The sequence below is a fragment of the Lepus europaeus genome, chromosome 19 (genome assembly GCF_033115175.1).
Source record: "Lepus europaeus isolate LE1 chromosome 19, mLepTim1.pri, whole genome shotgun sequence".
In the NCBI taxonomy this organism is placed as follows: Eukaryota; Metazoa; Chordata; class Mammalia; order Lagomorpha; family Leporidae; genus Lepus; species Lepus europaeus.
Genome location: NC_084845.1, coordinates 8,389,179 through 8,417,096, shown reverse-complemented (window position 1 = coordinate 8,417,096; position 27,918 = coordinate 8,389,179). Strand labels below are relative to the sequence as shown.

General features: G+C 65.5%; 3 protein-coding genes across 3 annotated transcripts in view; 2 read left to right on the top strand and 1 right to left on the bottom strand.

Annotated features, from left to right (window-relative positions):
• ARHGAP35 (Rho GTPase activating protein 35) overlaps positions 1–3,340 on the top strand; it is a 115,954-nt gene extending 112,614 nt beyond the window's left edge. Inside the window, exons 6-7 of the mRNA XM_062175818.1 lie at positions 2,622–2,727; positions 2,882–3,340. Of these exons, the coding sequence (XP_062031802.1) occupies positions 2,622–2,727; positions 2,882–3,239 (464 nt within the window). The 3' untranslated portion in view covers positions 3,240–3,340. The remainder of the gene's footprint in view (positions 1–2,621; positions 2,728–2,881) is intronic.
• A 10,778-nt stretch (positions 3,341–14,118) lies between these two features.
• NPAS1 (neuronal PAS domain protein 1) lies at positions 14,119–24,594 on the top strand. Its single transcript, XM_062176269.1, has 11 exons — positions 14,119–14,240; positions 14,528–14,763; positions 19,322–19,395; positions 19,644–19,733; positions 20,344–20,521; positions 21,494–21,609; positions 21,750–21,907; positions 22,307–22,413; positions 22,779–22,926; positions 23,577–23,665; positions 24,128–24,594. The coding sequence occupies exons 1-11, from the start codon at positions 14,119–14,121 to the stop codon at positions 24,592–24,594; spliced, it is 1,785 nt and encodes a 594-aa protein (XP_062032253.1).
• A 202-nt stretch (positions 24,595–24,796) lies between these two features.
• On the bottom strand, positions 24,797–26,656 carry TMEM160 (transmembrane protein 160). The gene is made up of 3 exons (XM_062176976.1): positions 26,427–26,656; positions 25,353–25,445; positions 24,797–25,115 (listed from the first exon to the last, which is right to left on the bottom strand). The coding sequence occupies exons 1-3, from the start codon at positions 26,632–26,634 to the stop codon at positions 24,850–24,852; spliced, it is 567 nt and encodes a 188-aa protein (XP_062032960.1). The 5' UTR covers positions 26,635–26,656; the 3' UTR covers positions 24,797–24,849.
• Positions 26,657–27,918: the final 1,262 nt, after the last annotated feature.

The following is a 27,918-nucleotide window of genomic DNA, read 5'->3' as shown; positions in this document are numbered from 1 at the left end:
ACAGCGGCTTTGCCTGCAGCCAGCAGTCGGGGAGGGGTGCAAGTGAGACTGTGCTCTTACGCAGGGGTGCCGCTGCACCGTGCCGTCAAGCGCCTATTCAGGGACACACAGCTGCCCTACAGGCACCTGTGCAGGGCGCGCACTGGGAGCTGGGCGTGATGCCTGAGTGAGGCTTTGAGCCACAAGCGTGCTTCCCGCGTCTTCTCCCGACTGTGTGTTTGTTAAAGTACACTTTTTTTTTTTTTTTTTTTTGACAGAGTGGATAGAGAGAGACAGAGAGAAAGGTCTTCCTTTTTGCCGCTGGTTCACCCTCCAGTGGCCGCTGCGGCTGGCGCATCTCGCTGATCCGAAGCCAGGAGCCAGGTGCTTCTCCTGGTCTCCCATGCGGGTGCAGGGCCCAAGCACTTGGGCCATCCTCCACTGCCTTCCCGGGCCACAGCAGAGAGCTGGCCTGGAAGAGGGGCAACCGGGATAGAATCCGGTGCCCCGACCGGGACTAGAACCCGGTGTGCCGGCACCGCGAGGCGGAGGATTAGCCTGTTAAGCCACGGCGCCGGCCTAAAGTACACTTTTTAGTGAACGGCAATGGGACCGGGCTCTAAGGCTCAGCTCTCCTGGAGTGTGTGCTGGAGGTCGAGCCCTCGACACGGATCCTGTGTTCAGAGGGAGTGAAGCTCCACCTCCGCGGCCCATACCGGCGGGACGGTGCAGTCCGGCTTCCTGCCATGTGCCCTGGAAGGCCACAGATGGCAGCCTGAGTCCTTGGGCCCCTGCACCCACACGGGGAACTCAGATGGGAGCCCCTGGCTGTGTAAGGGCACTTAGGGAGTGAACATGTAGATGAAAGGTACCCCTCTCCCTCCCCCTCCCCTTCACTCTCTCCCTCTCACTTTTTCTCCCTTTCAAGTAGATGAAAATAAAACTTTAAGATTTATTTCCGAGGCTGGCGCCGTGGCCTAGTGGGTTAATCCTCCGCCTGTGGCACCGACATCCCATATGGGCGCCGGTTCAAGTCCCATCTGCTCTTCTTCCCATCCAGCTCTTTGCTGTGGCCCAGGAGGGCAGTGGAGGATGGCCCGGGTGCTTGGGCCCCTGCACTGCGTGGGAGACCAGGAAGAAGCTCCTGGCTCCTGGCTTCGGATCGGTGCAGCGCCAGCCCTAGTGGCCATTTGGGGAGTGAACCAACAGGAGGAAGACCTCTCTGTCTGCCTCTCTCTCTCACTGTCAGTAACTAACTCTACCTCTAAGGGACGCAGCCTTCATGCTCTCCATCAGTACAGCTTCAGGGAAGATTGCTGTCTTGCTTTGATGACTTATGCGCAGTGACAGAGAGGTCTCCCACCCACTGGTTCCCTCCCCAGATGGCCGCAACAGTTAGGGCTGGGCCAGCCCCACGCCAGGAGCCAGGAAATCCAGCCAGATCTCCCACATGAGTGGCAGGGGCCCAAGTCCCTGGGCGTCGCCCACTGCCTCCCCAGGCGCAGGAGCAGGGAGCCGGACGGGAAGCGGAGCGGCCGGGGCCTGAACTGGCGCTGAGACGTGGGTGCTGGTGTCTGAGAGTCAACATGACTAACACGCACTCTCAGACCCCAAAATGCACCCGGCTCCATGCCCATGCAGCACCAGGAGCACCCCGAGCTCTATCCCTACCATCTTTGCAGCCGCCCCCGCTCTGGGTCCCGCAGGTCTGCCTGGGGTGCCCAGAGGAGGAGCCACAGCTGCTTGGTGTCGGGGTCAGATCCGTGCCCAAGACCATCGCCCTCCCACCCCGCTCCTCGGGCAGCTCCCTCACTGTGTCCCTCCAGGCACATCACGTGGGCTCCCACAGATGCGACACACAGGTGGGGAGTCCCGAACCTCTGTCAGAGGCAGCCTGCGCCCATGAGCAGTGAGGAGCCCTGGCAGCTTTCCCCGCCGCCCCACCCCACCCTCGGCGCACTGCCGTGCCCACCAATCCTCCTTGCCGGGAGATCTGCTGCTTTTCCCCGCCCTCGAGACACACTTGGTTCCCAGCAACCGAAGCAGGCCAGGCCCTCGGAGACAAGCCAGGACCCCCGAGTGCTCCTCCCTGCCTCGGGCTGAGGGGGCTCCCTGAGCTAGACCCGGGGAAATCGGGTGCTGCTTCTCCCAGAACCTCAGGAACTCCTGATGGGCTCAGTGGCCCCACTGGGAGCTGCCCCAGAACCCACCCGCTGCTCCCACAGCTCCCCTCAGCGGGGAGATGCCGGCAGCCTCCTGTGTGCGGGCAGGGGCGGAGTCCTGGCCTCGTGCCGGTCCCTGTGCGTGGTGTGTGGGTGGCTGTGCAGTGCTCGCTTGTCCGGCCAGGAAGCAGGCGGCTTCTGCGGCAGGATGCCCGTCTCCAGGGGCAACCGGAGGAGCAGCCGGTGGGACAGTGGGCTTCTTTATGGCGGCATCTCTGGACGGCTCTGTCTTGGGCAGGGCCAGGGAGCCCAGGCACAGAGTGGGGCCCTTCAGCAGGCCCGGGATGCAGAGGTCCGTGCCGCCCACGGGTACCAGCTCTGGGGAAGAGCAGGCTGGCCCGTGTGAGCCCGAGCTGGCCGCCTGCTCTGCGCCCCGGAGTCCCCCCAGACTCAGCCATGAACGTCTTTCTCTCTCCTCAGAAATCAACGACCGGGAGCAGAAGCTACACGCCCTCAAGGAGGTGCTGAAGAAATTCCCAAAGGAGAACCACGAGGTCTTCAAGTACGTCATCTCCCACCTCAACAGGTAGGTCGCTGGCCCGCCGGGGACTCCGCCCTGCTCCTGTCTGCGCTCACAGTGGCTGCGTCCCCACTTGGTGTGAGGAGCCCCAGCGGGAGCACGCGCCGGGGGGCGGGGCCGGGGCTCTCCGGCTCTCACCGGCGTCTGCTGTGGCCCGCAGGGTGAGCCACAACAACAAGGTGAACCTCATGACCAGCGAGAACCTGTCCATCTGCTTCTGGCCCACGCTGATGCGGCCCGACTTCAGCACCATGGACGCACTCACGGCCACGCGCACCTACCAGACAATCATGGAGCTCTTCATCCAGCAGTGCCCCTTCTTCTTCTACAACCGGCCCATCAGCGAGCCCCCCGGGGCCCTGCCCAGCTCCCCCTCGGCCGCCGCGCCTGCTGTCCCCTTCCTCACCTCCACGCCCGTCACGAGCCAGCCGTCACCCCCCCAGTCCCCTCCACCCACCCCGCAGTCCCCCATGCAGCCCCTGCTCACCTCCCAGCTCCAAGCTGAACACACGCTGTGAGCTGCCCGGGGCTGGGTCACAGGAGAAGCGGACTTCTCTCGGATGGAGCTGGCATCCGGCCTTGAACAAAACCAGGTCGGCTGGGGCAGGGCCAGGGCCGTGTGGCCCACCCCTGTCTCCTCCAGACGTCGGCGGTGGCAGCCAGCCGTGCCCGCAGCCCGGCGCTGCAGACCTGGGGCTGACTGCTGGCAGCGGCCGTGAGCGCAGCCGCTGGACCCGGACCCTGTGAGGCCTCCGCCCGCACCTGCGCCTCTGCGGAGAGGGGTGGGGTGCTGACCCCTGCCCCGAGGCCTCCCGGAAGAGAACACTTCCCGTCCACCCTGTCCTCTGTCCACCCTCCGTGTCTGCGCACAGCCCCGCGGCGGGGGTTCCGCCACCCCGAGGTACACGCTAGGGCCCCTGCCCAGCAGCAGGATAGCTGGATAGCCCCTGCCGCAGCCCGCCCCGCCCCTCGCTAAAAGGAAAAACGAGAAGAAACCCCAGACCTAGAATCTGGGCTGCGCTGGTCTGGGGGCCCCTGCCCGGGCGGTGTGAGCGGGGGAAGGCGCCTGACACTACGTAGCTATGGGAACACTACTTGGAAGCGTGCGTGTCTGTGTGTGTGCGCGTGTGCTCACGAGGGCTGCCGGCAGCTGGGGTGCCCGGTGCTCACGCGTGGTGTGGAAGTGGGGTCCTTTCACCCGAGCCCTGGGGGCCACCTCGCGGCCCTGGGGCCGGCTGGCCCAGCACTGCAGCGCTGTGGGGCTGCTCCACGTGGGGGCTCGGCCTGGGCCTCGGCGAGGGGCCGGGCACTAAGGTACCCTCGGGGCGGGGGGGTGGAGGGCCGCAGCCTGTTGCACTTTAAGTCTGAGTCTGTGGTCTGCTCCGGCTGGGCGGGGGCCAGGCCCCCACATGCGCTCCCTCTGCTCCCCGAGCGCCTCTGCGAGCTGCCTGTCTCCCTGTCTTTGCCGCGGGTGGCAAAACGTGGTGCTCGGGAACAGTGGGAACAGTACGTCAGCCTCTGAGACACGGCACCCGTGCGTCCGCCCCTCGGGGCGGGGCTGGCTGCAGGGGAGGGCTGCGCGTGGTTCCAGCCGGGGCGGTTCCAGCCGGGGCTCTCGCAGCCCTGAGCCACAGCCACAGGGCCGGGGCGGCCAGGAAGTGCCTCTGCCCTGCTCCTGCAGTCAGCTCTTCAAGGAAGCAGGCGCGGAGGACCCGGTGCCACCCCCACCCCCGCAGCACCACGGCCCTGCCCCAGGCTGTGCCCTCTGTGGCTGCTGCCGGGGCTGGGGAGGGGAGCGGGGTACCTGTGCAGGGTTCCGGAGCCCCCCTCGGGGGGCCACCTGCCTGTCAGCCCAGCTCGCCCGGGCTTGCGGGGACCCGAGAGCCCAGAGCCCGGAGCACGGAGGCCCCGCTTGTTTGTTTGTCCTGCAGACCCTGCAGCCCGCTCTGCGGCTGCGGCTGCGGCTGCGGCTGCGGCTGGGGCCAGAGGCCACCACAGCCCTGAGTCGGCGCTGCCTGGGGCGGCCCTGGCCCTGGCCCAGCAGATGGCGCACGCAGAGCGGGGCTCGCTGCTCAGCAGGGTGCTGCCCGCCCCTCGCTGTCACCCGGGGGTTGAGCCTGCTGCTGGCTCCACAGGTGAGCCTCATGCCCGCAGCCCGGGGACGCCACATGAGTGGGAACATCTGGTCACAGAGAGGATGGGCGGCTCGCGACCTCACTTGGGATTGCTGCTGTGTCGCACACTGGGTACCACGTGGCTCACTCCACATCGGGCTGGACCACACGGCTGTCCATCACTGGGTTCTCCGGGCAGCAGGGGGCACTGCCAGTGGAGGTGCCTGTGGCTAATGGTTGGTTTTGCCCCAGTGACCAGAGGACAGAGGGCGACACAGGTGCAGCTCCCTGGTGAGAAGGGGCTGGGAGGGAGACCCGAGGCCAGCGGCCCCTTCCCTTGGGCGCTCCCAGCCGCAGCCTGCGGCCCCCTCATCAGACCCCCAGCAGCCACTGCGTTCGCGTGTGGTCAGGACAGGGCGTAAGTTATTGCTTGCATAAAAAAGAATCCTGTTCCCTGTGTACATTTTTAAAAAAGGAAATGTCTCGGACTCGTATGGGAATAAAATGTGTTGGAAAATTTGGACCAGCGCTGCTGCCGGCTTATTTTTCTGGTACTTGTATTTTCACATGTTAAATGATCTTTATATATGTTGAATTAACAAATATTTTGAGTTTCCTGAGAAAAACAAGAACTTATCCACGGTGTTGAGATGTGTTGGTAGTCTGGCCCGTGCCCCCAGTCCTGTTCTGCAGTGGAGGCGTGGCTGTGGGCGGCAGGCCTGGGCTCCATGGGACCCGCAGTCGGTGTCAGGGGAGCGGCTGCTGGGAACAGGGCCCCGGCCCCATTAGTGCATGGTCAGCCTCGACGGCTGAAGCATCTCGGACAGAGGTGTTTTTGTTTGGTTTTGTTTTTTAAAATCATGTATTTGCTACAAAGTATTGTACTTGTCTCAATGGGAATGGTGTAAAAAACTGAAAAGGCCTTATGTGATATGTATCATAGTTAATAAATCAATCTTGTAAAAAACCAAAGCGGAGAGAGATGAAGGGGGCCCCTGGCCCCCAGCCCCCGCCTGCTGCTCGCCCTCTCGCGATGACCCCTGGACCCGCGCAGCCGGGATCACAGCTCCCCCGGGCAGTGCTGAGGCCACACTGCTGGCCCTGGAGTCCACACGCTGGGCAGTGGAGGCGGTGCCGGCTGCCACGAGGGTTCCCTTCGTGCCTTGGCGGGAAGGGGCGCGTCTGTCCACCAGCGCCCAGGACGGGGCCTCCCGAAAGGGCCTCGCCACTGAAGACACCCCGCCAGCCCCTGAGAGACCCTGCGCCCCTGCCCCCTCCTCGCCCTCGGGCTTCCGAGTGCCTGCTGTCCCGAAGGACAGCTGCAGCCGTCTCCTCCACGCGTGTCCCATAAACCTCCTTCCCCACCCCATCCGCCCGTACCGTGTGGCGGGAGCAGGAACTATTGCAGGTACAAGGTCCCTGTCCCAGCCGGTCACGGGGGACCCTCACCCCACCTGCACCCTCCACGTCCAGTCCCTGGAATGCAGTTGGTTACTTCTGGCCCAGAGAGAATCTGGCAGTTCACTCCCCAGGTGCAGGCAGCAGCCAGGGCTGGGCCAGGCCAAAGTCACGATCCCAGATTCAATCTACATCTCCCACGTGGGTGGCAGGGACTTAAGCCATCACCTGCTGCCTCCCGTTAGCAGGAAGCTGGAGTTGGGAGCAGGTCCAGGACTCAACTTGGCATCCAACTGGGGTCCCAGCCAGTGCCCCGATGCCCGCCCTGCTTCCACCCCCCCCACAGTCCCCATGGGATCCTACCCACCTCTCCCTCAGCTGCTGTGGGCATTTATGAAAACCTCTGAATCACTTCACATCTCTTGATTTTTTAAAAAGACTATTTATTTGAAAGAATCCCAAAGAGAGAGAGCTCCATCCATTGGTTCACTCCCTAAATGGCCAGAATGAAGCCAGGAGCTAGGAACTTCATCCAGGTCTCCCACACGGGTGCGGGGACCCAAGCACTTGGGCCATCTTCCACTGCTTTTCCCAGGCCACAGCAGGGAGCTGGAGTGGAAGTGGTGCAGCCGGGACTTGAACCGGCGCCCATGTGGGATGCCAGTGCTGCAGGCGACAGTTTTACTGGCTGCGCCACAGCGCCGGCCCCACACGTTGCTTATTTTTTAAACTTACTAGCATATCATCCCAATATACAGCTGGCACTCACACGTGTGCTTACAGGAAGCTTGGGCTGGTGTTCAAACCTTGGGTGCCTACCTACAGGTACCTCTCCAGCCACCTGCTCCATCCAGAGTTTGGGGGGCGGGGCCTTGGGTGTGGTCCCCCCAACCCAGGAAACTTGGTGGCCTTGTCCTGGACTGCAGGCCCCAAAAATAAGCCAGCCTCTCCCTACAGCACCACACCCATTCCCCCTTGCCTCCTGACCCCTCCAAACCTGTCCATTTCCACGGCTCCCCTCCCACCCACTGGGTGCCCTTCAAGTCCCATCTCCCCTAACCATGCTGCCAGCACCATCCTGGCCTAACCCTCAGTCTCCTCCCAGGCACCTCTGCGCGGCCTCAGGGGGGCCGAGCCACTTCCCTGACACCTGCTGGGGCACCCTGGGCCCCACGAGCTCCTGCGGACTTGCCGGAGAACCGGACCCTGAGCCCTCCCCCGCAGCTGCCTGCCTACCTCAGGCTCTTGGCACATGATGCTCCCACACACACACACACACACACACACTTTGCCAGCCCCCCCACCCCTTTCCTTCTCGGGATTTCAGCTCCACAAACTTCCCTGGGGAAAGCCCGCCCGGAGCTCAGACTAAGGTTCTCTTTTGCTTTCAAAGGAAACGTTCTTGCGATGAGCACTTGGGCATCCCATATCAGAGTCCTGGGCTCCAGCTGCCTGCTAGTGCGCACCCTGGGAAGGCAACAGATGGCTCAATGCCTGGACCCCTGCCACCCACATGGGAGACCCGGGTGGAGTTCTTGGCTCCTGGCTTGGCGCGCTGTGCTCCTCCCTGCGGCCGCCAGGGGGCAGCAGAGCGCCGCAGCCCCGCCCGGGAGAGGAAAGACTGGCCCCCGGCTGTGTCGCGGGGTGTTGGAGCCCGAGATAATAAACTCCAGGCTTGCGCTGAGGCACTGTGGAGCCACGGGCGAGGACTGAGCAGGGCAGGCGGGAGAAGGAAGTGGGGATTCCCGAGATGCGGCTCGCGGGAGCCTCCAGGTGAGGACTGCGGAGGCTGCGGGCGGTGCAGGCGGAGAGCTGCCAACCGGGGCACCCCTGCGAGGCGCCAGGCCCGGCTCGCAGTACTGTTATACCCATTTCCCAGATGGGAACACTGAGACACAGGGCCAAGTGGTCCGTCCCACGTCACAGGCTAGGAGGTGCTGTGGGAGCCTAGCAAGCCCATGGCGCTCGTCTGTGTCCCGGGAGGACTCCAGGGGAATGGGATTCAGCGCTGAGGGTTCCCCGGGGAGAGTGGAGACGCCACACCTGCTCCAACCTCTCAGGTGCACAGCCACAACCTCCCCACGCCCCCTACACCTGGGTCCCGCCCCCGGCCAGGCCCGCCCCCACACCTGGCCCTGCCCCTGCCCGGACCTCATCCCCTGCTCCTGTCTGGACTCTCGGAGTCGCCTCCCTCCTGCTCTCACCCCCGCTGCTGCTTCTCTGCCCAGCTGCCGGTGTTGCCCACTCCCGGCGCAGCGGGCGAAGCCGCCCTGTGACGCCTGCAGCGCCAGCTTCGCACAAGGCGCTGATTCCACTCCCGGCTGCTCCACTTCCCACCCGGCTCCTGCTGTGGCCTGGGAAAGCAGCAGAGGACGGCCCAAGAGCTTGGGCCCTGCACCGACATGGGAGACCCGGGAGAGGCTCCTGGCCCAGCCCTGGCTCGCGCGGCCATTTGGGGAGGGAAGCAGCTGATGGAAGATCTCTCTCTCTCTCCCTCCCTCCTTCCTCTCTCCCTCTCTCTCCCTCCCTCCTCTCTCTCTCTCTCTCTCTCCTTCTGCAACTCTGCCTTTCAAATAAATGAATAAAAAAAAAAAAATCCAGGCTCCTGCCCAACTCGATCCCTGCCTGATGCCTCCCAGCCTGACTCCAGCCACACAAACTGCTCCCCAAAGCCTGCCCAGCCCCACCAGCTCCCTGTGCCCGCTCCACGCCAGGGCCCCCACGGGCTGCTTCCTCCACCCCCCTGCTCCTCGGGCCCACCCCAGGGCCTTTGCACTTGCCCTGCCCTGCCTGGAGGACTGTCCACCCATTCTCCATGCATCTCATGTTGCCTCGCAAGCTCAGGGAACTACACAGCGACCACCTGGCAGCTCCTCTCTGCCGTCTGTGTGCTGGCTTCCCCCACCCCGGGAGCACAAATCGCCTTCTGCCCCTCGAAGGTCTGCTCCTGACCAGCCTGAGGGAGCCCCAGCTGTCGCTGCCACGGGGGAGTGAACCGGTGGATGGTAGATCGACCAATCTCCCCCTCTCTCTCCCCCCCTTCAAATAAAAGAATGTTTTTTAAAAAATAATAAAACATTCCAAAGGCTGGGAGACGTAAATAACGCCTCCCTTGCCAGTCCCAAATCCCCTTTAAAAGGCCCCCTTACCCCATCCTCAGCGGGGCTCTAGGTGGTCTGCGCTGAACTGGGCCGGGCGCCGCACCCCTTCCAGGGTCTTGGAGGGGCCCGCCCGGCCCTGCTGACCCAGCTCCCCGCCGCCGGGGGTGGGGGGAGCCGCAGTGAGGCCCGGCTGGCTGCGGGGAGGGCGGGCGGCCCCGGGCGCGCAGCTGAGCGCGTGCTCACGGCGCCTCCGCCCGCCCCCTCTCCATCGGCCGCACCTGCGGCCGCCCGGGGCCCTCTCCAGACGTGTCCGTCTCCCCGTCCTGCGGGCAGCCCGGGATGGTCCACCGCCCCGCCGCCGCCTCCTCCTGAGGGAGCGGTCGGAGCTGTGATTTACGGTTTGTAGCAGTCCTCTGCCTCTCCTGCGCCCGGCCTCCCAGCCCCCGGGACCGCGCCGCGGGACGGCGCTGTTCTAGACAGGGTTGTGGCAGGGTGAGCGCGCAGGGCCTGGGTGAAATAAGGCTGGGGCGCCAAGCGCATTGCCCTAAGGAAACACGGGAGGCTGGGCTCTTAAAAAAAAAAAATGTATTATTTGAGAGTTAAGAGAGAGGGAGAGAGAGGTCTTCCATCCGCTGGTTCACTCTCCAAATGGCCCCAACAGCCGGGGCTGAGCTGATCTGCAGCCAGGAGCCAGGAGCTTCATCCAGGTCTCGCATGGGGGTGCAGGGCCCCAAGCACTTGGACCATCCTCTTCTGCTTCCCCAGGCACATTAGCAGGGAGCTGGATCGGAAGTGGATCAGCCGGGACTTGAACCAGCACCTGTATGGGATGCCGGCACTGCAGGCGGAGGCTTAGCCCACTGTGCAGGCAGACAGAGCTACCATCCGCTGATTCACTCCCCAGACGCCTGCAGTGGCCGGGCCCGAGCAAAGCCAGGAGCCAGGCTGCATCCTGGTGGGGCCCCGACTACTCGAGCCATGGCTGCTGCCCCCTCCCCCAGGGTCTGCATTAGCAGGGAGCTGGAGCCAGGAGCCGGCGTCTTCCCCGCCAGGCTAGGCACCCTTCCACAGTCCAGCAACCATGTGGTGCCCCTGGCCCGGGCCCCCATGCTCTCCACAGTCCTTGGCCGCCGGGACCCCAGCCCCAGGTTTATGCTGGTCACCTGCTCAGACCTCAGGGAAAGGCTCCTCCTCTCTGGCTCCAGTGCGCCACCTGGTGGCTGCTGTGCATGTGGGGGCAGCTGTGCATCTTGATGACCCCCAGTTTAGAGGCGAGGACAATGGGGCACACAGCAAGGGAGCTGCCAGAGCTCACTGGGGCGGCGCCGGCTCGGAGCTCGTGCCTGCCGGGTCTCCTCCTTTATGATGGGCTGAACCCACGTCCCCTATCGGAGTGGCCAGGTCCACTCCCCGCCACTCCGCTCCCTGCTGGTGCTCCTGGGGAGCCCCAGTGCTCGGGCCCCTGACATCCACATGGGAGACCCGGATGGAGTTCCTGGCTCCTGGCTTTGGCACAGACCTGACTGTTGCAAGGATCTGGGGAGTGAGGTAGTGCACGGAAGATTCTCTCTCTCCTCCTTTCTCTCTGATCCTCAGCCTTTAAATTTTTAAAAATTTAAAGATTTACTTATTTAATTTGAAAGGCAGAGTTACAGAGAGAGAGAGGTAGAGACAGACAAATCTTCCATCTGCTGCTTAGCTCCTAAAAGGCCAGATCCAAAGCCAGGAGCTTCCTCGGGGTCTCCCACGTGGGTGCAGGGGCCCAGCACTAAGGCCATCAGCTACTGCCTCCCCAGTGCATTAGCAGGGAGCTGGATTGGAAGTGGAGTGGCTGGGACTCGAACTGGTGCCCCTGTGGGATGCTGGTGTTGCAGGCAGTGGCTTCACTTGCTATGGCACAGAATTGGCCATGCTTATTGGAGCTGGCATGGCGTCCTTGCTGCTGATCCAGAACCCTGCTGGTGACACCACGGGAGGCAGCAGTGACGGCCAAGTGCTTGGACCGCTGCCACCCTCCAGGGAGACCTGGATGGGGCTCCTGGCTCCCGGCTTTGACCTGGCCCGGCCCTGGCTGTTGAGAATATTTGGGGAATAAACCCACAGACAGAAGATTCTCTCTCTCTCTCTCTCTCTCTCTCTCTCTCTCTCTCTCTAACAAATTAAATAATCGAAAGGCAGAGTTATGGGGCAGGGGTTGTGGGGGAGAGAGATCGTCCACCTGCTGGTTCATTCATCAAAAGGCCTCAGCAGCCAGGGCTGAGCCGGGCCAAAGCCAGGAGCTCCATCCGGGTCTCCCACCTGGGGCAGGGGCCCAAGCACTTGGCCCATCTTCTGCTTCCCCAAGCGCATTAGCAGGGAGCTGGATCGGAAGTGGAGCAGCCGGGACTGGAACTGGTGCCCATTAGGGAAGCCGGCATTGCAGGCAGCAGCTTAACCTGTGCCTCAGCACTGCCCCAAATAATTACTTCTCCATCAGGCCTGCGCTGTGGCTCAGTAGGTTAATCCCCTGTCTGTGGCACCAGCATCCCCTGTGGGTGCCGGTTCTAACCCCAACTGCTCCACTTCCAATCCAGCTCTCTGCTATGGCCTGGGATAGCAGTAGAAGATGGCCCAAGTCCTTGGGCCCCTGCACCCACGTGGGAGACCTGGAAGAAGCTCCTGGCTTCGGATCGGTGCAGCTCTGGCCATTGTGGCCATTTAGGGAGTGAACCAGTGGACAGAAGACCTTTCTCTCTGCCTCTCCTTCTCACTGTCTGTAACTCCGCCTCTCAAATAATCTCTTTTTTAAAAAAGAAATTAAACATGCTCCCGTCTTAGTATAGAGGAATCAGAATGCGTAAGTCTTTAGAAACCTCCCCCCCACCAAACACACACCCAAGCCACACCCCCTCCATGCTTTCAGTGCCTGCCAAGGATCAACATCCCTCTCCTTGATTGCCCCTGGCGACGGGGAGCTCAGTACCACCACACAGGGCACGGTCTGTTCCTCTCCCTCTCTTCCCCCGGGGCTGCTTCGGGAGTGGCCCTGATCTTTCCACTGGCAATGTCCCCACAGACACAGTCGTTCCCCCACCTGTTGAGCCGGAGGCTAAGCCCCCCACCCCATCTCATTCCTCAAGCTGGGCCCCACGGGAGCCATGAGTGCCTGACAGTGAGAGGAGCCGCCGGGACCCTGGGCGCAGACTGGGGGAGTCAGAGGCGCCCGGGGGGCCAGGGCCGCCCTTCACGGGAGCTCTGACAACCCCACTGCCCATTCGCACTCTGGGGAGCCCGGCTGTCGGGTTCCGACCCCGGCCCCAGGATCCTGCTCCCTGGAGGTCCTCGCGCACCTGGGTCCAAGAACAGGGTCGACGCAGAGGGTAGGGAGAGAGAGAGCCGGCGGGGGCTCAGGTGCCGGCGCAGCCTCATCCGGGCGGGGAGAGCGCAGCTCGCGCCCTGACATCTGGGGGGCAGCCGGGGAGCCAGGTTCTGCGGGGGGGGGGGCGAGCTGGGGCGTCCCGCGCCTCCCGACCGGGCGGGTGGGCCCTGGGGGCTGCCCTCGCGGGGTGGGGGCCCTGCCGCAGACAGTCCCGGGGAGGGGGCGGGCCGGGCACCGTGGGCGGGGGCACGGGGGTGGGGCTCCGGCAGGTCCCGCCCACCCGCCCGCCCGCGCGTCTCCGAAGTCCGAGAGGCCCCGGCTGGGCGCCGAGAGCCGGGCGCCAGTGCCCGCGCGCCCCGCAGTGCCCGCGACCCCGGAGCCTATGGAGCGGCCCCCGCGCGCCCACCGGCCGGCCCCACGCCGCGCCCGGAGCCTGCCCCGCGGCCAGGTACCCACAGGGCTCCTGCGGGTAGGGGGTGCCTGAACTCCTGGGGGCTGGAGCAATGGGGGGGTAGGGCTGCAGGGCGCCCTTATCCCGGGGCTGTTGGAAGGGGCGCACGGTGTCTGCGTCCCGGGGCGGGAGGACCTCGCCGCCGGGCCGGGCCATCTGCACACCTGGTGGGCGACGCTTGGGGGCTGCCCGGCTCCCTGGTGGGTGCGGGGGGCGTCCAGAGCTCTGGCTCTGGGAGCGGTGGAGACCCAAGCGAGCACGTTCCGGGTTCCAGGAGCTCTGGGTCCGTCCTGGGGTGGCCTTGGACGGAGGCTCAGGCCCCCACGTCAGGGGCTGGGGGCTCCCACGCCAGGGTCTTCAGGGACAAAGTTGAGCTTGAGATGACGGCCGGCCGGGACACGTGGCGCCACCTGCGCTGCTGGGGCAGGGGGCTGCCCTGCCCCTGCCCCGGCCCCCCTAGCTCGCCAGCCTGGTGGCTGATCCTGGGAGCGGGGCGCTCGGGGCTGGCGTGGGGGACGGCGGGTCCGGGGCGCTGGGGCTGGCCGAAGCTGGGCCCCGGTGAGGCGCCCGCCCCCCGCCCGGCTTGGGCATGCCTGGCACGCAGCGCGCGGGCCGGTCCGATCCGTATGCGCGCCGCGTGCGCCCATTGGTATGCGGGAGCCGGCCCGGCGCGGGCGTGAGGCGGGCGCGCTGGCGGGCGGCGCGGGGGAGGCGGCGGCGGGGCACGTCCTCTCCCGGAGCGCCAGCCCGGGCCGGCCAGGGTGGGAGCTGCGGCCTCCGCACCAGGACCGTGAGAAAGAGGAAACTGAGGCACCGCCCAGCGCCTGCCCCGCCTTGAGGCCCCAGGCCCCCGCTCGGGCCTCAGTTTCCCTGGAAGGTCCGCTGCGGGCCCCCCGAGCGCACCGAGCGCTGCCTCTGGTTCCCTCGCGCTGCAGGAGACGCGGGTCTCTGCGCCCGCCTGAGAGCCCCGCCGAGATGGCGACCCCCTATCCCGGCAGTGGCGGCGGGGCCGAGGTCACGTGCGGGGGCGGCCGTGGCGCCGGCGTCCCGTGGGACTTTCTACCTGGGCTGATGGTCAAGGCCCCAGCTGGACCGTGGTGAGCGCAGTCCCGCCCCTCTGGCCGCGGCCCCGCCCTCTGGAGGCGTCCCCGGGAAGATCCCACCGTGCCTGGGGGTCGGGGTGTGTCCGCACCCAGCCTCCTGCCCTGACACCCCCTTCCCCTCGCCAGTCCCCTTTCCCCAAGGAAAGACCCAAGGTCCTGGCCCCACGGGGTGCACAACTCAGCCTGAGGTCTGTGCCCACCTGCGGAGGGCGGGGTCCACCCCTCCACGTCGGCTGTCTCTCCGAGACCCCGCTGACGCCTCCTCCGCGCCGCCCGCCCAGCCTGCAGGCGCAGCGCAAGGAGAAGTCCCGTAACGCCGCGCGCTCACGGCGCGGGAAGGAAAACCTGGAGTTCTTCGAGCTGGCCAGGTTGCTCCCGTTGCCCGGCGCCATCTCCAGCCAGCTGGACAAGGCGTCCATCGTGCGTCTCAGCGTCACCTACCTCCGCCTGCGCCGCTTCGCCGCGCTGGGGGCGCCGCCCTGGGGGCTGCAGGCCGTGGGGCCGCCGGCCAGCCTGGGTGAGTGCGCATGTGCGGGCCGCGGGGGGGTCTGGGCGCCCTGGGGGCGGGGTGGGATGGGGTGCCGGGGATCTGAGCTGCCTGTGTGCGCTCGCCCGGCCCTGGCCGAGAGGGGGCACGCGGTTTCGGACGCCCCTCCCAGGCCTCTCTTGCTCTCCAAGCCTCAGTTTCCCTCCTGTTAAAATGGGCACAGGGTCCTGTCGGGGGCGGGCGCTGGAGCGTGCCTCAGTTTCTCCTTCCTGCTGGCGCTGCCGGCGAGGACGTGGGTTTTAGTCTAAGCGAGGAGCCGGCCGTAGTGTTGGTGAACAGTGTACCTCGGGGCCACGTGAGGACAGGACAAGGGGGTTCCCACCCTGGGCTCCCCGCCCACCAGTGAGCCAGAGGCCCTGGCACCCATGCCTGGGGGAGGTCAGCTGGGTGGTGCCTGGAGAGGCCTGGAGGGCCAAGCCTGGGCCAGGCGTGGGTTCCCCGGGAGCCGCTGGGGCTGTGGTCCTGGGCACATCAGCTGTGCGCCTGGCACTGGCCCTGGTGCCACCCGAGTCCGTGCTGGCGAAGGCGACGTCTCTGGTGGGGCACGGTAAGGAAACCCACAGAGCGGCAGGCCCTGGGCCGCCCACTAGCGTGGGTGCCGACAGGCAGGCACGGCCTCTGGTTGCTGTCACCCAGCTGTGTCTGTCCGAGGTCCCGGGTCGGCCCTTCGGGTGGGATCTGGGGGGACTCCCCTTCTCCTCCTGCCTGGGGCTCCAGGGGAGGAGGGGGCAGAGAAAATAGCATTGATTAAACTCGCAATAAATCACCATTTAAATTTAAATAATCCGGCTTCCCAGGCGGTAATTAGGCGAATTGACTGGCGCTGAGAGAATGTGGCATTAGCGCCACTGATTGCTGTCATTACCCGAACAACATGTGCGCTGGCGGGGGAGAAGCATCTTGTCTATTGTCCCCGTGCTGAAGGGGAGGGCAAGGGGGCCCTGAGCAAGCCCCCCCCCCAACGCTGGGCAGCCCGGGCCCCAGGGGACAGGGGCTCGCTGAGGTCACAGCCCAGCCCACGGTGCCCGCCTGCGTGCCGGAACCACGCTGGGTGGACTCCTGGGGTGCGCAAACTGGGAAACCAGGGCGGTGTGTGTGTGTGTGTGTGTGTGCGCGCATGCGCACCCCCAGCTCTACTGAGGCCATGCACCTGCTGGCCTGGCTGGAGGCGGGAACAGGACACCATCTTGGCAAAGTCTCCCGCCCTAAGACAAGGTGCGGCCATGTCCCGCCTTTCCCCTCCCTGTCCTGCTGGACAGATGTGGAAAGTTCTGGAAGCGGCTCCACCGGGCCTGGCTCCAGAGTGCACCCTCGTGGGTCTCTGCCTCTCCCCAGGCCTCAGTCTGCCGCCTGTCAGATGGGATGACGGGTGCTGGCGTCTGGCCCTGGGCCTCTGAGTCCAGGGAGGCCATGGTCTTCTCTGGCCAAGCACCCTCCGAACGCCTGGGCTCCATGCTGGTGATGGCCGCAGGGGACAGGACAAGCCCAGCCCTCCAGGGTGGGGCCTCCGAGTGGCTCCTGCAGGCCCCCCCCAGCGTCGGTCTCCGTGCTGTCCTGCCCACCCTCTTCCTTTGCACACTGTCACCAGCCTCACCTCCGTTTCTCTCGTTTGTGGCTCCTGAGCCCAGAATGGAGCCCGGGCCGCGTCGGCTGGACGCGGTGTCTAAGGGGAGAGGGTGAGCCCGGGGTGCCTGCTGGCAGGGGTCGGGGGTGGATGAGGCTGGGCCTGGGGGAGAGGGTGCCCTGGGACTTGCGGATGGCACAGTGGGCGTGGGCCGCAGAGAGGGGGCCCAGTTGTTGGCATAGCTGCAGGGCAGAGTGTCAGGCACCTGCTCTGTGCTGTGGAGACGCTCTTCTGCTTGGACCCATTCTGCAGATGAGGCCGGAAGCAGCCGAGGCAGAGCACCCGGAGCCGGGGCCCTCCCCTGTGGGCCCACCCCAGCCCTCAGGCTTGCACACAGGGCGCTCCTGGATGAGGGGATGTGGGGGGGCTCCCTCCTTCAAGTGCCCAGGGGGTGCAGTCCCAGCTACGGGTCTCCAGGGGCAAATCCCCCAGGACCCTTAACTGGGGTGGGGGGGCAAGGGTGGCCGAGGCCTCTGGTGCCCAGCCGAGCCCTCCCCTCTCCCCGCCCCTGTGCGCGTGGGCCGTGGAGAGAGATGTCTCTGAGCAGCCCCGCCAGTGTTTGGGGAGTGAGGTCTGGGATGGGAGGAGGGGTGGTTCTGGGGGCGGGACAGAGCCCCCTGCTGAACTGGGGGAGGGGTCAGATGGGTGAGCTAGGGCGGGGGAGGTGGGCAGTGATGGTGCACAGATGGGGGTCCCTGGGGCAGCAGCCAGGCCCCGGGGGTGCAGGGGCGGTAGCCCCCTCCCCAGGCCCCCACGCACATACCCGGCCCGATGTGCCCATTAGTGCCGCTCGCTTTGGCGGCTCAGTCTGACCCGGGCTGATCCTGTGAGAGGGAAAATGAAGGAATTAACAAAAATGACAGGGGAAATTGCAACAATTAGCAGGCAGCATTGTTCCCGCCCGTCACGGGGCTGGTGGCGCTGCATCTCGGGGGAGGGGTCCCCGGCGGGTGGTGGGGCTGGGCGGAGGCAGGCAGGATGGGGGGGGTGTGTGCCGGTGGAAAGAGGAGGGTGGGGGGCCTGGGCCCTGGCGGGGCGGGGTGGGGGGGGCTGCGGCCTGGCGGGGAGGGGGCGGGGGGGGGCTGTGGCCTGGCGGGGAGGGGGCGGGGGGGGGCTGTGGCCTGGTGGGGAGGGGGCGGGGGGGGGCTGCGGCCTGGTGGGGAGGGGGCGGGGTTTGCCTCTGCTGGTTGAAGGCCAGCTGATGACAACAGGGATCTCAGGTTCCTCAGGTGTGGGGTGTGGCTGCACCTGCTGCGTGCCCCCGCTGTGGCCAGGCCCTTCTGTGGGGACCAGGGTCACCCAGAGACCAGGGGTCTCCCCACCCCAGCCCCGGGTCTGCTCTGGGCCCCTCTCCTTCTGTTTGCTCTCTTTCCACCCCTCCCTCCCCCCACCTCTCTGCACTCCCCCCCCACCTCGTCCTCTCAATGTCTCCCTGTCTCTAGTTCCCAGTCTCATCCCCTTCTTTATTATTGAGATTAAATTTACGAAACATAAAACTGGCCATTGGGAAACGTGCAGTTCTGTGGCACTGGGGAAGCTCAGGAGGCCGTGTGGTCCCCACCTTAACCTGGACCGAGGTCACCCCGAAATGACGCCCCGTGCCCGCGAGGCAGTCAAACACACACACCCGCCTCCCCTGGCCCAGCCCGGTGGCCTGGCTCTGGCCATCCTATGGATTTTTTTCCATCCAGCTTACAGCGGGGAGCCTGGCCGTGCACCTGCCCCTGTGGTCTCTCCCCAGCTCATTTGCATCCTGGCTGCTTGCGTGGTCTCCACCTGTTGGCACCGTGCGCGCCCTGGCTGTGGGTGCCGGGGCGCACAGGGATGTGTTGCAGGGTCTGTCTGCAGTTCTCGTCCTCTGCCCGGGAGGGGCCTGCTGCCTTCGATGCTGATCCCAGATCCACTCTGTGCGCCATCGCCAGACTGCTCCCCGCTCTTGGTCCCCTTCAGTGGCGTGTCGGCTCCATGTCCCCACGTCCTCACCCACACCTCCTGCCTCTTTTTTTTTTTTTTCATTTTAGACATTATTTATTTGACAGGCAGAGTTACAGAGAGGCAGAAGGAGAGAGAGAGGGGGGGAGGAGGGAGAGGTCTTCCATCCGCTGGTTCACTCCCCAGATGGCCGCAGCTGCTGGAGCTGCACTAATCCAAAGCCAGGAGCCAGGAGCTTCTTCCTGGTCTCCCACACAGGTGCAGGGGCCCAAGGACTTGGGCCATCTTCCACTGCTTTTCCAGGCCATAGCAGTGAGCTGGACCGGAAGTGGAGCAGCTGGGACTCGAACTGGTGTCTATATGGGATGCTGGCACTGCAGGCAGCGGCTCTACCCACTGTGTCGCGGTGCCGGCCCTCACTGCGGCTCCCTAAGGACTTGAGCATCTTCCCATGTGCTTACTGGCCCTCTGGGTGGCTTCTTTGGAGAAATCTCTCAAAGTCTTCTGCCAGCGTTCCAATCATCTTGTGGCTGCGTTGTCGGACTCCTTTCTCGGTTCTTTTATAATGAAAGATCTTCAGAAAGTTCATGGAAATGTGTGTTATGAAAAACTGCATTAAAAAATTGCACCAAGATGAACTTATTCGGAAGAGGCACAGTGAAAGAGATCTGGTTTGCTCCCCAAATGCCTGCAACAGCCAGGGCTGGCCCAGGCTGAGCCCAGGAGCCCAGGACTCCAACCAGGTCGCCCCCGTGGCTGGCAGCGGCCCAAGCACTTGGGCCGTCATCTGCTGCCTCCCAGGTGCACTAGCAGGGAGCTGGATCCAAGCAGCGGCTGCACAAAGACCCACCCTCTGTGTCCATTCTGTCGTTCTCCGCGTCGCCCCTCCCTTCTCCCCCGCAGGGCCCAGTGCTCAGGATGGCTGGGAGACTTGTAGACCGGCCTTGACCTCTCCCTCGCTTCTGCCCGCAGCCCCAGGCCGCCGGGGCCCCGTGGCGCTGGTCTCCGAAGTCTTCGAGCAGCACCTCGGGGGACACATCTTGCAGGTGAGGCCCCTGCCTGCTGCTCGTTTCTGCCACCTTGTGGCCACGTTCGGAACAGCACTCTCTTCTCCCACCCATACCCTGGGGACCCGACGCTAGGGCTCCCCCTCTGCCCCTGCTTCTGAGGGCCACTGGAGCTGCCTCCCCTCGAGAGCCATCAAACGCCGGGGAGACAGAGATTCCCGAACCTCCCTGAGCACTGGGCCAATGGATACCTGGCCTCCCCCCCAACTCTCTCTCCCGGTCTCTAGTCCCTGGACGGCTTCGTGTTCGCCTTGAACCAGGATGGAAAATTCCTGTACATCTCAGAGACAGTCTCCATCTACCTGGGTCTCTCACAGGTAAGGGGCCCCTCAGGTGTGCCCTTTCTCTCCTGACCTCACCATCCCAGCATGAGAAATAGACCGGGCCAGAGGTCACCACCCTGGCCCCCCAACAGGGCTCACCGTCCTTGGAGGTCTATTCGAAGATCAGATGGGCGTTTACCTGCCCACAAACCTTTTAGCAAGTGGGACATCCCGTGCCCGGGTAATTTGATAGGGAATTTGGCGGGGAGGGAGGCTTCAAGGTGGTGTGGGTGGAGTCAGTGATGGGGAGGGGCCTAGAGGGGTGCCCCGCCCCCAGCTTAGGGGCTCTGAAGCCAGATGAGCAGGGAGGCTGCTGTGCAGGAGCTCAGTGGGGACAGGACGGGGGCTCGGGCTGGGGGAGCCGGGGGAGGTTTGGGAGATATGACTGCAAGGCTGACCTAGAGGTTCTAGTTAGGTGTAAGACCACCCCTTGCATGTATCCTGAGCCCCGGGCCTGCTGGGACACAGCTGTTTGCTCTAATAAGCAGGAGTTAGGAAAAGGGGGCTCTGGCACCCCCCCAGGGGCACTGGAGATGCAGCCTGCGGGAGCAGAGGGTGACAGCGCACGCCCCGCACTGCCTGTAAGCCCCTCTGTCGCCGGCAGGTGGAGCTGACGGGCAGCAGTGTCTTCGACTACATCCACCCCGGCGACCACTCGGAGGTGCTGGAGCAGCTGGGGCTGCGCGCCCGGACCCCCGGGCCCCCCACCCCGCCCTCCGTCTCCTCGTCTTCCTCCTCGTCGTCCTCGTCTTCCTCCTCGCTGGCCGATACGCCCGACATTGGTAGTTCCAAGGGCCCCCAGACAATGAGGCTGGGGGTGGGTGGGGCTCTCTGGCTCCCGCAGAAGCCACTGCGGGTGGGGTCACAGGGCTCCTCCTCTTTGCAAATGCGTCAGAGTCCGAACGCAGGCGGTGAGGTTTGGCGCCCCAAGTTGGCTGAGCTGCCCGGAATTTGGGCTTTGTCGCTCCTCTGGCTGAAGGCAGGTGGGCGTGACTGGGTGCGGTGCCAGCACGTGTGGAAATGCATTGGGGCGTACCCCCACACCCTGCAAAGCAGGAACCCTTCTCACCCCCACTCGAGGGGTGAGTCAGTGGCCCAAGGCCACACAGCTGCAGGCGACTGGCTTGGAATCCAGCCCACGATGGTTTGGCTGAAGAATCTGTTCTCCAAACCCTTCTCTCCAGTGGAAATCTCCACGCTGGTGTCGGGGCGGGAGGGTGTGAGATGAGCTCTGAGATGCTGGGGGGCCCTGGGAGGCCACCTCCCCAGGAAATGGGATTTCCCTGTATTGGGTTTGCTTAACAGCAAAACCTGATCCAAGACGCCCTCAGCGCGCTGGCAGAACCGGGGGAGATGCCACAGCACCTGTCGCCGGGGGTGGGCCTCGGGGAGTGAGCAGCTGCTAAGGCTGCAGCCTGGGTGTCTAGGGAACCTGGACTGTGAGTCTTAGTTGTTGCTCTTCCCCCAGCCCTAGCTCAGCACGAGGCCTTGTCCTGGGGGCCCCAGCCCTGCCATCCTGGGCTCCCAGCCCAGTGGGGGAGACTGCGTGGCTGACCCAGCTGCAGGATCAGGGCGACCTTCTTGGAGGAGGGGGTGTTTGGGCCGAGAGTTGGAGGCTGCAGCTAGAGGGGTCGCTTTCGTTCAGGCCAGGGGACTATTTGGTGTGTCTGAGCCCCTGTGGGTACCCGTGAGCCGGTGCTGCTGGCTCTGCAGGACTGGGGGACCCCTGACCGGCCCCTTCCCTGTCCACCCAGAGGCCAGCCCCACGGAGGCGCCCCGCTCCTCCCGGGCCCAGGAGCGCTCCTTCTTCGTCCGCATGAAGTCCACTCTCACCAAGAGAGGGCTGCACGTCAAGGCCTCCGGGTACAAGGTGGGTGTGAGTGCCCGGCCCGCGGGCGGGCTCCTGTGGGCTGCAGGTGGATCCCACCTCCACCAGCCCTGCCGTGCGCCGCCTCTGGCCACGCCCACCACCACCGGCCCCGCCTTCCCAACCTCGCCCACCGCCAGCAGGTCATCCACGTGACTGGGCGCCTGCGGGCCCGCGCCCTGGGCCTCGTGGCCCTCGGCCACACGTTGCCCCCGGCCCCGCTGCCCGAGCTCCCCCTGCACGGACACATGGTCGTCTTCCGCCTCAGCCTGGGCCTCACCATCCTTGCTTGTGAGAGCAGGTACCGGGGCTGGGGGCTGAGGCGGGCGGACGGGGCCCCACGGGAGGGCGGGAGGGCAGCGAGGGGTGCTGGTGGGGTGTCGGGACAGGGGGAGGCGGCGCTGGTCCTGCAGGGTGCCCCCTCCCCAGCCCCTCTCTCTCGGGCCTCTCGTCCATTCCTTGGGCAGCACCGCGGGGCGGGGTTAAATACTGGATTCCTCCCATGCTGCCCAGGGCCTGGGCCCTGCCACCCTCCAGGGAACACCACCTTGGTGGGACGCTATGGTTATGTCCATTTTTGTGGGAGAAAAATGGGCCCGGAGCACTGCAGAGCAAGGCCTTGAACCCCAGATGCTCTGCCCTGTTGTCTGCTCCTGGGAGGGGGGTGTCTCGGACTCCTCCCCTCTCTGCCGCCCCCCAGAGTCAGTGACCACATGGACCTCGGGCCCGCAGAGCTGGTGGGCCGCAGCTGCTATCAGTTCGTCCACGGCCAGGACGTGACCAGGATCCGTCAGAGCCACCTGGACCGTGAGAGTCCTCCACCGCCCGCCCCTGCCCCTGCCCCCTGCCCCCCGGCGGGGAAGTCCTCCTTCAGGGCTGACCGGGGTCCCGGGCCCCTCCTGCTGCACCTGCGGCTCTGGGCGTTCAGCTCGGCACAGGACAGGGAGCCAGGAGACTGAGCCACAGCTCAGGGTGTGGTTGGGAGCATGGGGTGCTGTGGGGCCTCCGACCACCCCCAGAAGTCCAGGCAGCCTTGTGCCCGGTTGCCTCAGGGTCTTGGCCACTAGCTCTCTCCATGTCCCCCACCCCCGCCTCTGCCTTTTTCTCTCCTCCCCCACCGTCTTCTCTCTCTCTGTCCCTCCCCATCTCTCCCTGCCCCGGGTCGGGCCCAGTGCTGGACAAGGGCCAGGTGGTGACCGGTTACTACCGTTGGCTGCAGCGCGCCGGGGGCTTCGTGTGGCTGCAGTCAGTGGCCACGGTGGCCGGGAGCGGGAAGAGCCCCGGGGAGCACCACGTGCTGTGGGTCAGCCACGTGCTCAGGTGGGGGCTGGGTGCCGCCTCGCACAGGGGCTCAGCACAGCCACTCGGGAGCCCCCCTGCAGAGCCTGCCCCCGCCAAGGAGGAGATGGCAGACCCTAGGGGGCTTGTAGAATGGGCCAAGCCCAGGGGGCTCTGTAAGGTGTGGGGGAAGGGGAGAGGGGGCGAGGGCCCCGCGGTCAGGGAGGCGGGGTTGGCTCACCGCAGCCTCTGAGCCACTGGGGAGCCCTAGCAGGCTCTTTCCAGGGGAGGGCAAATCAGAGGCCGGGGCTGGCCTAGGACAGGGCTGGGGATGACCTGTGGGCTCGGGGCACTGGGGAGCCAGAGCAGGCTCAGAGCCAGCGGCAGCCAGTCATGTCTTGGCAGACAGACCCCCAGCGTGGAGGGGGGGGGACGTCTCCTGTCCCCGGCCCCGGGCTCCTGGGGCCTTCCTAGAAGGAAGGTGCTAAGCTCGGATGAGCACGAGGTCCCCTGGGGACACCCAGCTGGCCTCGGGAGAGGGAGCTGGCGAGGGGTGTGGGCGTGAGCCCTGTATGTCCCTGAGGGCGGGGCTGCCTTCCCTGCCGGAGGTGGGGGCAGGGGCACCTGCACAGAGCAGAGGCTGGGGGGGGGGGGCCGGGACCCCTGGCTCCCAGCCCTGATCTTGTCCACAGCCAAGCCGAGGATGACCAAACACCCCTGGACGCCTTCCAGCTTCCGGCCACCCACAAGGGCGCGCCCAGCCCGGGGCCAGAGCCCACAGGTGAGCCCCAGGGGCGTGCAGAGGGGCCTGGGGGAGCCGTGCTGTCGGCGACAGAAGCCCCTGGCGTGGGGCGGGGTGTCAGTCCCTTAGCAAGCCACGCCCTCAGTCCTACTGGCTTGGTAGCCACGTGGCTAGTGGCTGCCTTGTGGGCCGCGTGCTGATCTAGAACATTCCCGTTATCATGGAATGCTCTATTCTGGAAAGTTCTATGGGACAGCACCGGTCTGGGCAGAGGCTTCTCAGCCCCTGCTGTAGCATCTTAGGGCTGCCCAGGGCCTCTGCCCGCTCCATGCCTGTCGTGACCAAGAAGGCGTGCGTCTCCAGACAGCGGCCGGCGCCAGCTGAGGCACAGCCTGCTCCTGGCCGATTACCCCGGGTCCCGTCGGCTGCGCGCGGCCCCGTTCCACAGCCGGGAAGACTGGCGGTGTCCGTGCAATGCTCTTCCCAACCCTTCTCTTCCAGGGCCGGAGCCGCCAGGGGAAGAGAAGCAGCCTGAGCCCCGAGCCAAGGACGAGGCCCCCCAGTCCCAGCGCAAACGCGTCAAGGAGGAGGCCAGCCCCAGGGAGGCGGCCGGCTCAGAGGGCAGTGGGGAGGAGGAGCCGCCGGGCAGCCCAGCCCCGCCGCGCCCCGAGTTCACGTCAGTCATCCGCGCGGGGGCTCTGAGGCAGGTGCCTGTGCGGCCCTGGGGCCTGGCGCCCCCGGAGGACCCCCCACCTTCGCTCCTGCACGCCAGCTTCCTGCCGCCGCCGGTGATGCGGGGCCTGTGCGCGCCCGGCGCCATCCGCTACGGCCCCGCGGAGCTGGGCCTGGTGTACCCGCACCTGCAGAGGCTGGGCCCCGGCGCCCCCCTCCCCGAGGCCTTCTACCCCACCCTGGGCCTGCCCTACCCCGGGCCTGCCGGCACCAGGGCGCAGCGGAAGGGGGACTGAGGACTGGGAGAGCAGCGCGCAGAGCCGGCCCTGGGCCCCTGGCACGGGCGGGGCCTCCTTGGGAATTAAAGGCCGCCAGCGCGGCTCGTCTCCACGGCGGCCTCCTCTCTCTCTGCACGGCGCTCGCCCCGGTGTCTCCGCCGCTGCGGCCCCGCGGCCCCGGCCTTCCCCGAGTAACACGAACCACCACCGGGAGCCTGGCGCGCAGGAAGGGTCAGGTTTTAATGTCCCAGTCCTCGGAGCCCGGCCCGGGAGCTACTCTGGCGGCGGCCGTCCTGCCTCGTCCGGGCCCTCCGCGGCGGCCGTCCCGTCGTCCTCCGGCACCAGTTCCACGTCCAGCTCGAGCTGGCCCATGTAGAGGCCGACGGCGCAGGCCCACAGCAGGCTGGCGGCCAGCACGGCGCCCATGCCCGCAGCCGCGCCGCCCAGCGACAGCTGCATGGGGCCTCGCAGCGCGGCCAGGCCCACGGCGTAGGAGGCGCCACCCCACACCACGCACAGGCCGCCCAGTAGGAAGAAGCCTGGGGGAGAGGCAGGCGCTGGGGTCAGGGCCCAGGTGGCGGAGGGGAGCAGCGGGGAGCAGCGGGGAGCTGGTCTGGAAGGGGAGGGGGGTGAGGGCGGGACTGGGCCCCTCCTCAGGTGAGAAGTCAGCACGGAGGGGCGGCTGGGAGCCATAGCCTGGTGCCCACGGGGGTGACGCGGGGGAGGGGGAGGCTCTGCATTGGGGGGGTGGGGAAGCCCACGTCCCCTGCACTCACCGTATGCGGCTTCCCGGCCCATGTCGCTCTGCATGAAGGAGATGACCCCGATGCCCGATGCCAGGAGGCCATTGCGGAACCAGGAGAGGAAGGCTGGGGAGATGGGGTCAGAATCAGCCCAGGGTCAGACCCACTGGGGGGATGGGCTTCCTCTTAGCCCGCCTCCACCCCTCCCAGCCACAAGGCAAACCTGTCCTAAATCCTCGACTCTTCCAGGACACCCCCACCCTCCCCCACCCCTAACCCCAACCCGCCAAATCCTCTCGCCTCCACATCTGAGACCTTTTGTCCCAGGCTCATCATGATCTCTGCAGAACATAGGACCCAAAGCACACAGTGCCAGTCTGGGGACAGCAAGACTCCAAGGGGCACCCTGGCCACCACCCCCCCACGTGGACCCCCACTGCCGCCCTCCCTCTCCCTGAGACCTCCGGGACGCTGTTTCCCACCCAGGCCTCGCTCCAGCCTCCTCGTCCACTTTTCTCCACCGTCTCCGACGCCACCCGCGTCCTGCCCCACTCAAGCCCCCGGCGGGTGGCCCAAGGGGCGCCGCTCGGTTCAGTCCCAACCCCACCGTCCTAGGGCCCGTCCGCTCCAACCTGGGCGCTCGAGGCCCCGCCCCTGCAGCCTAGATCGCCTCTCCCTCCAATCAGCGAGGAGCTTTCCCTCCATTGGCCGTGGCCTCTTCCAATCCGGGGCCTCCCCTCTTCCGAGGGGACCACACTCCCGCTTCTGCAGAGTGGTCGCCTCTGCAAGCCGAGCTGACCCCTCTCGCGGGCAGGCCCCCCGCCGCCCGAGTCCTCCCCGGGAGCCGCGCTGCGGGCCGGGCGACGCCAGAGGCCGCCTCGCCTGGCCAGGCCGCCGCAGCCCGCTCGCCCGGCGCCCGTCCTGCCCGCCAGCTCTCCGGGGCTGGCAGCCTGCGCGCGTGCCGGCGCTGCCCTGCGCTGGTACGGAAGCCCTGCGCCCTGCCCAGCCCGGGCCCCGCGTCCAGCAGCAGTCCACCCCGTCGCCCACGAACGCGCCGCGCAGGAACCCCCCACTCGCACCGGGCCGACCCCAGCCCCTGCCACAGACCTGTCTCATGCGCCTTTCGGAGGAGCCAGGCGTCCGCGCGGTCCAGCTCGGACACCGGGGGCGGCGAAGCCCCGGCGCGGGGGCCGTGGCCAGGGGCTAAGGACCCCCGGGCGCCCCCGCTCCGGGGCCGCTGAGGCGGCAACAGCGACCCCCGGAAGCGGAGTCGGGCCAGGCGGGCGGCCCGAGCCCACCACCAGCCGCCTCCCATGGTTCGCACTACGGCCGCTGCGCGCCGCTCCGCCCCACAAACCGCCTGTAGGCTGCAACCCTCGTCACTCAGACTGAGCTATTTGCCCATTGGCTTTACGCCCGCCATTCAGGCCAGGCCTGCACTGGCCATTGGTCAGAACGGCAGCGATTCCCTCCCCTGTCATTTATGCCGGTAGTGGGCGTCCCACCTTGCTATTGCCGCTGGACTACGAATCCCAGAGTCCATAGCGCCAGAGGCAGCCTGGTCTCGATAAACCAGCAGCGCGGCGTCTTCTGGGACTTGTAGTTTTAAAACAATCGACTCCAATAGCCAGAAAACCAAGAACTCCGGGTGCTTAAAGCAAACATTTGCAAAATCACGGATTTTGCTGTATTCATGTCAAGTTTTTCTATGCAGTTGTAAAATCACTAATTTTTAATGTGGAACAAAAGGTAGGATCTAATGAAAAGCCCCCTCTGTCTCCTAGCCAGTTCCTGTGCCCCATGCCACCTCGTCCCGTTTGATGGTTCATCACAAGGGTGCATCACAAGGGCATACCACAGTGACTGACCCGCACTGCTGTTGTTGGACACCTAGATTATGTCCAAGTCCCCGTTTTCTTCAAGGTCCAAGCCTCTGGTCTTAGGCGGAGCCCAATCCAGGGGCACCCTCCATGCCCTGATTCTGCCTCTCACCCTCCTATGGCTTTCTACGCCCTCCTTACTATACCGTGCCCTCGTGATCACCACGCCTGCCTGTCGCTGCTACCGGCTGGTGAGCTGCTCAGGACGGGTCCTGAACTGACTGCCCCACACAGATGGGAGGCGCTCAATAACAAGAGCAGTAGCAATAACGAACACTTCCTGTTGGCTTTCCCTGTTGGCAGATATTGTGATATTGAGCCAGGCACACTGTCACGTTAATGTCATCTAATCCTCATTGTAACCTGGGAGTTAGGGATCCGGATCGTCTCTGTTTTGCAGAGAGAACAAGTGAGGCTCGGAGAAGTGAGATGATGATAGCTAGTGTTGGTTCAGTGCTAACCACAAGCCGGACTTGTGCCACTGTCTTCTTGGATAATCTCATTAAGCCCACCAAACAGCCCTGCGTGTGGGCACCATTCTTACCCGTGTTACAGGGGGCAGAGACGCTCACTCACTTGCCCTAGGTCACACAGCCAATAGACATCTTCAAAAACGTTACCAGTCACGGTGCCACATGGCTCATACTTATCCCTCCATTAACAAAGTCAGTACGTGATCCTGAACACTCTTCTCGGCCAGCGTGGCACTACATATTTGG

Coding starts and splice junctions, on each gene's coding strand:
- NPAS1 (XM_062176269.1), top strand. CDS start 14,119: ATGGCGACCCCCTATCCCGGCAGTGGCGGCGGGGCCGAGGTCACGTGC. Junction 19,734..20,343: donor TCTACCTGGGTCTCTCACAG/GTAAGGGGCCCC, acceptor TGTCGCCGGCAG/GTGGAGCTGACGGGCAGCAG. Junction 21,610..21,749: donor TCAAGGCCTCCGGGTACAAG/GTGGGTGTGAGT, acceptor CACCGCCAGCAG/GTCATCCACGTGACTGGGCG.
- TMEM160 (XM_062176976.1), bottom strand. CDS start 26,634: ATGGGAGGCGGCTGGTGGTGGGCTCGGGCCGCCCGCCTGGCCCGACTC. Junction 25,446..26,426: donor CCGAAAGGCGCATGAGACAG/GTCTGTGGCAGG, acceptor CCATCTCCCCAG/CCTTCCTCTCCTGGTTCCGC. Junction 25,116..25,352: donor GGGCCGGGAAGCCGCATACG/GTGAGTGCAGGG, acceptor CCTCTCCCCCAG/GCTTCTTCCTACTGGGCGGC.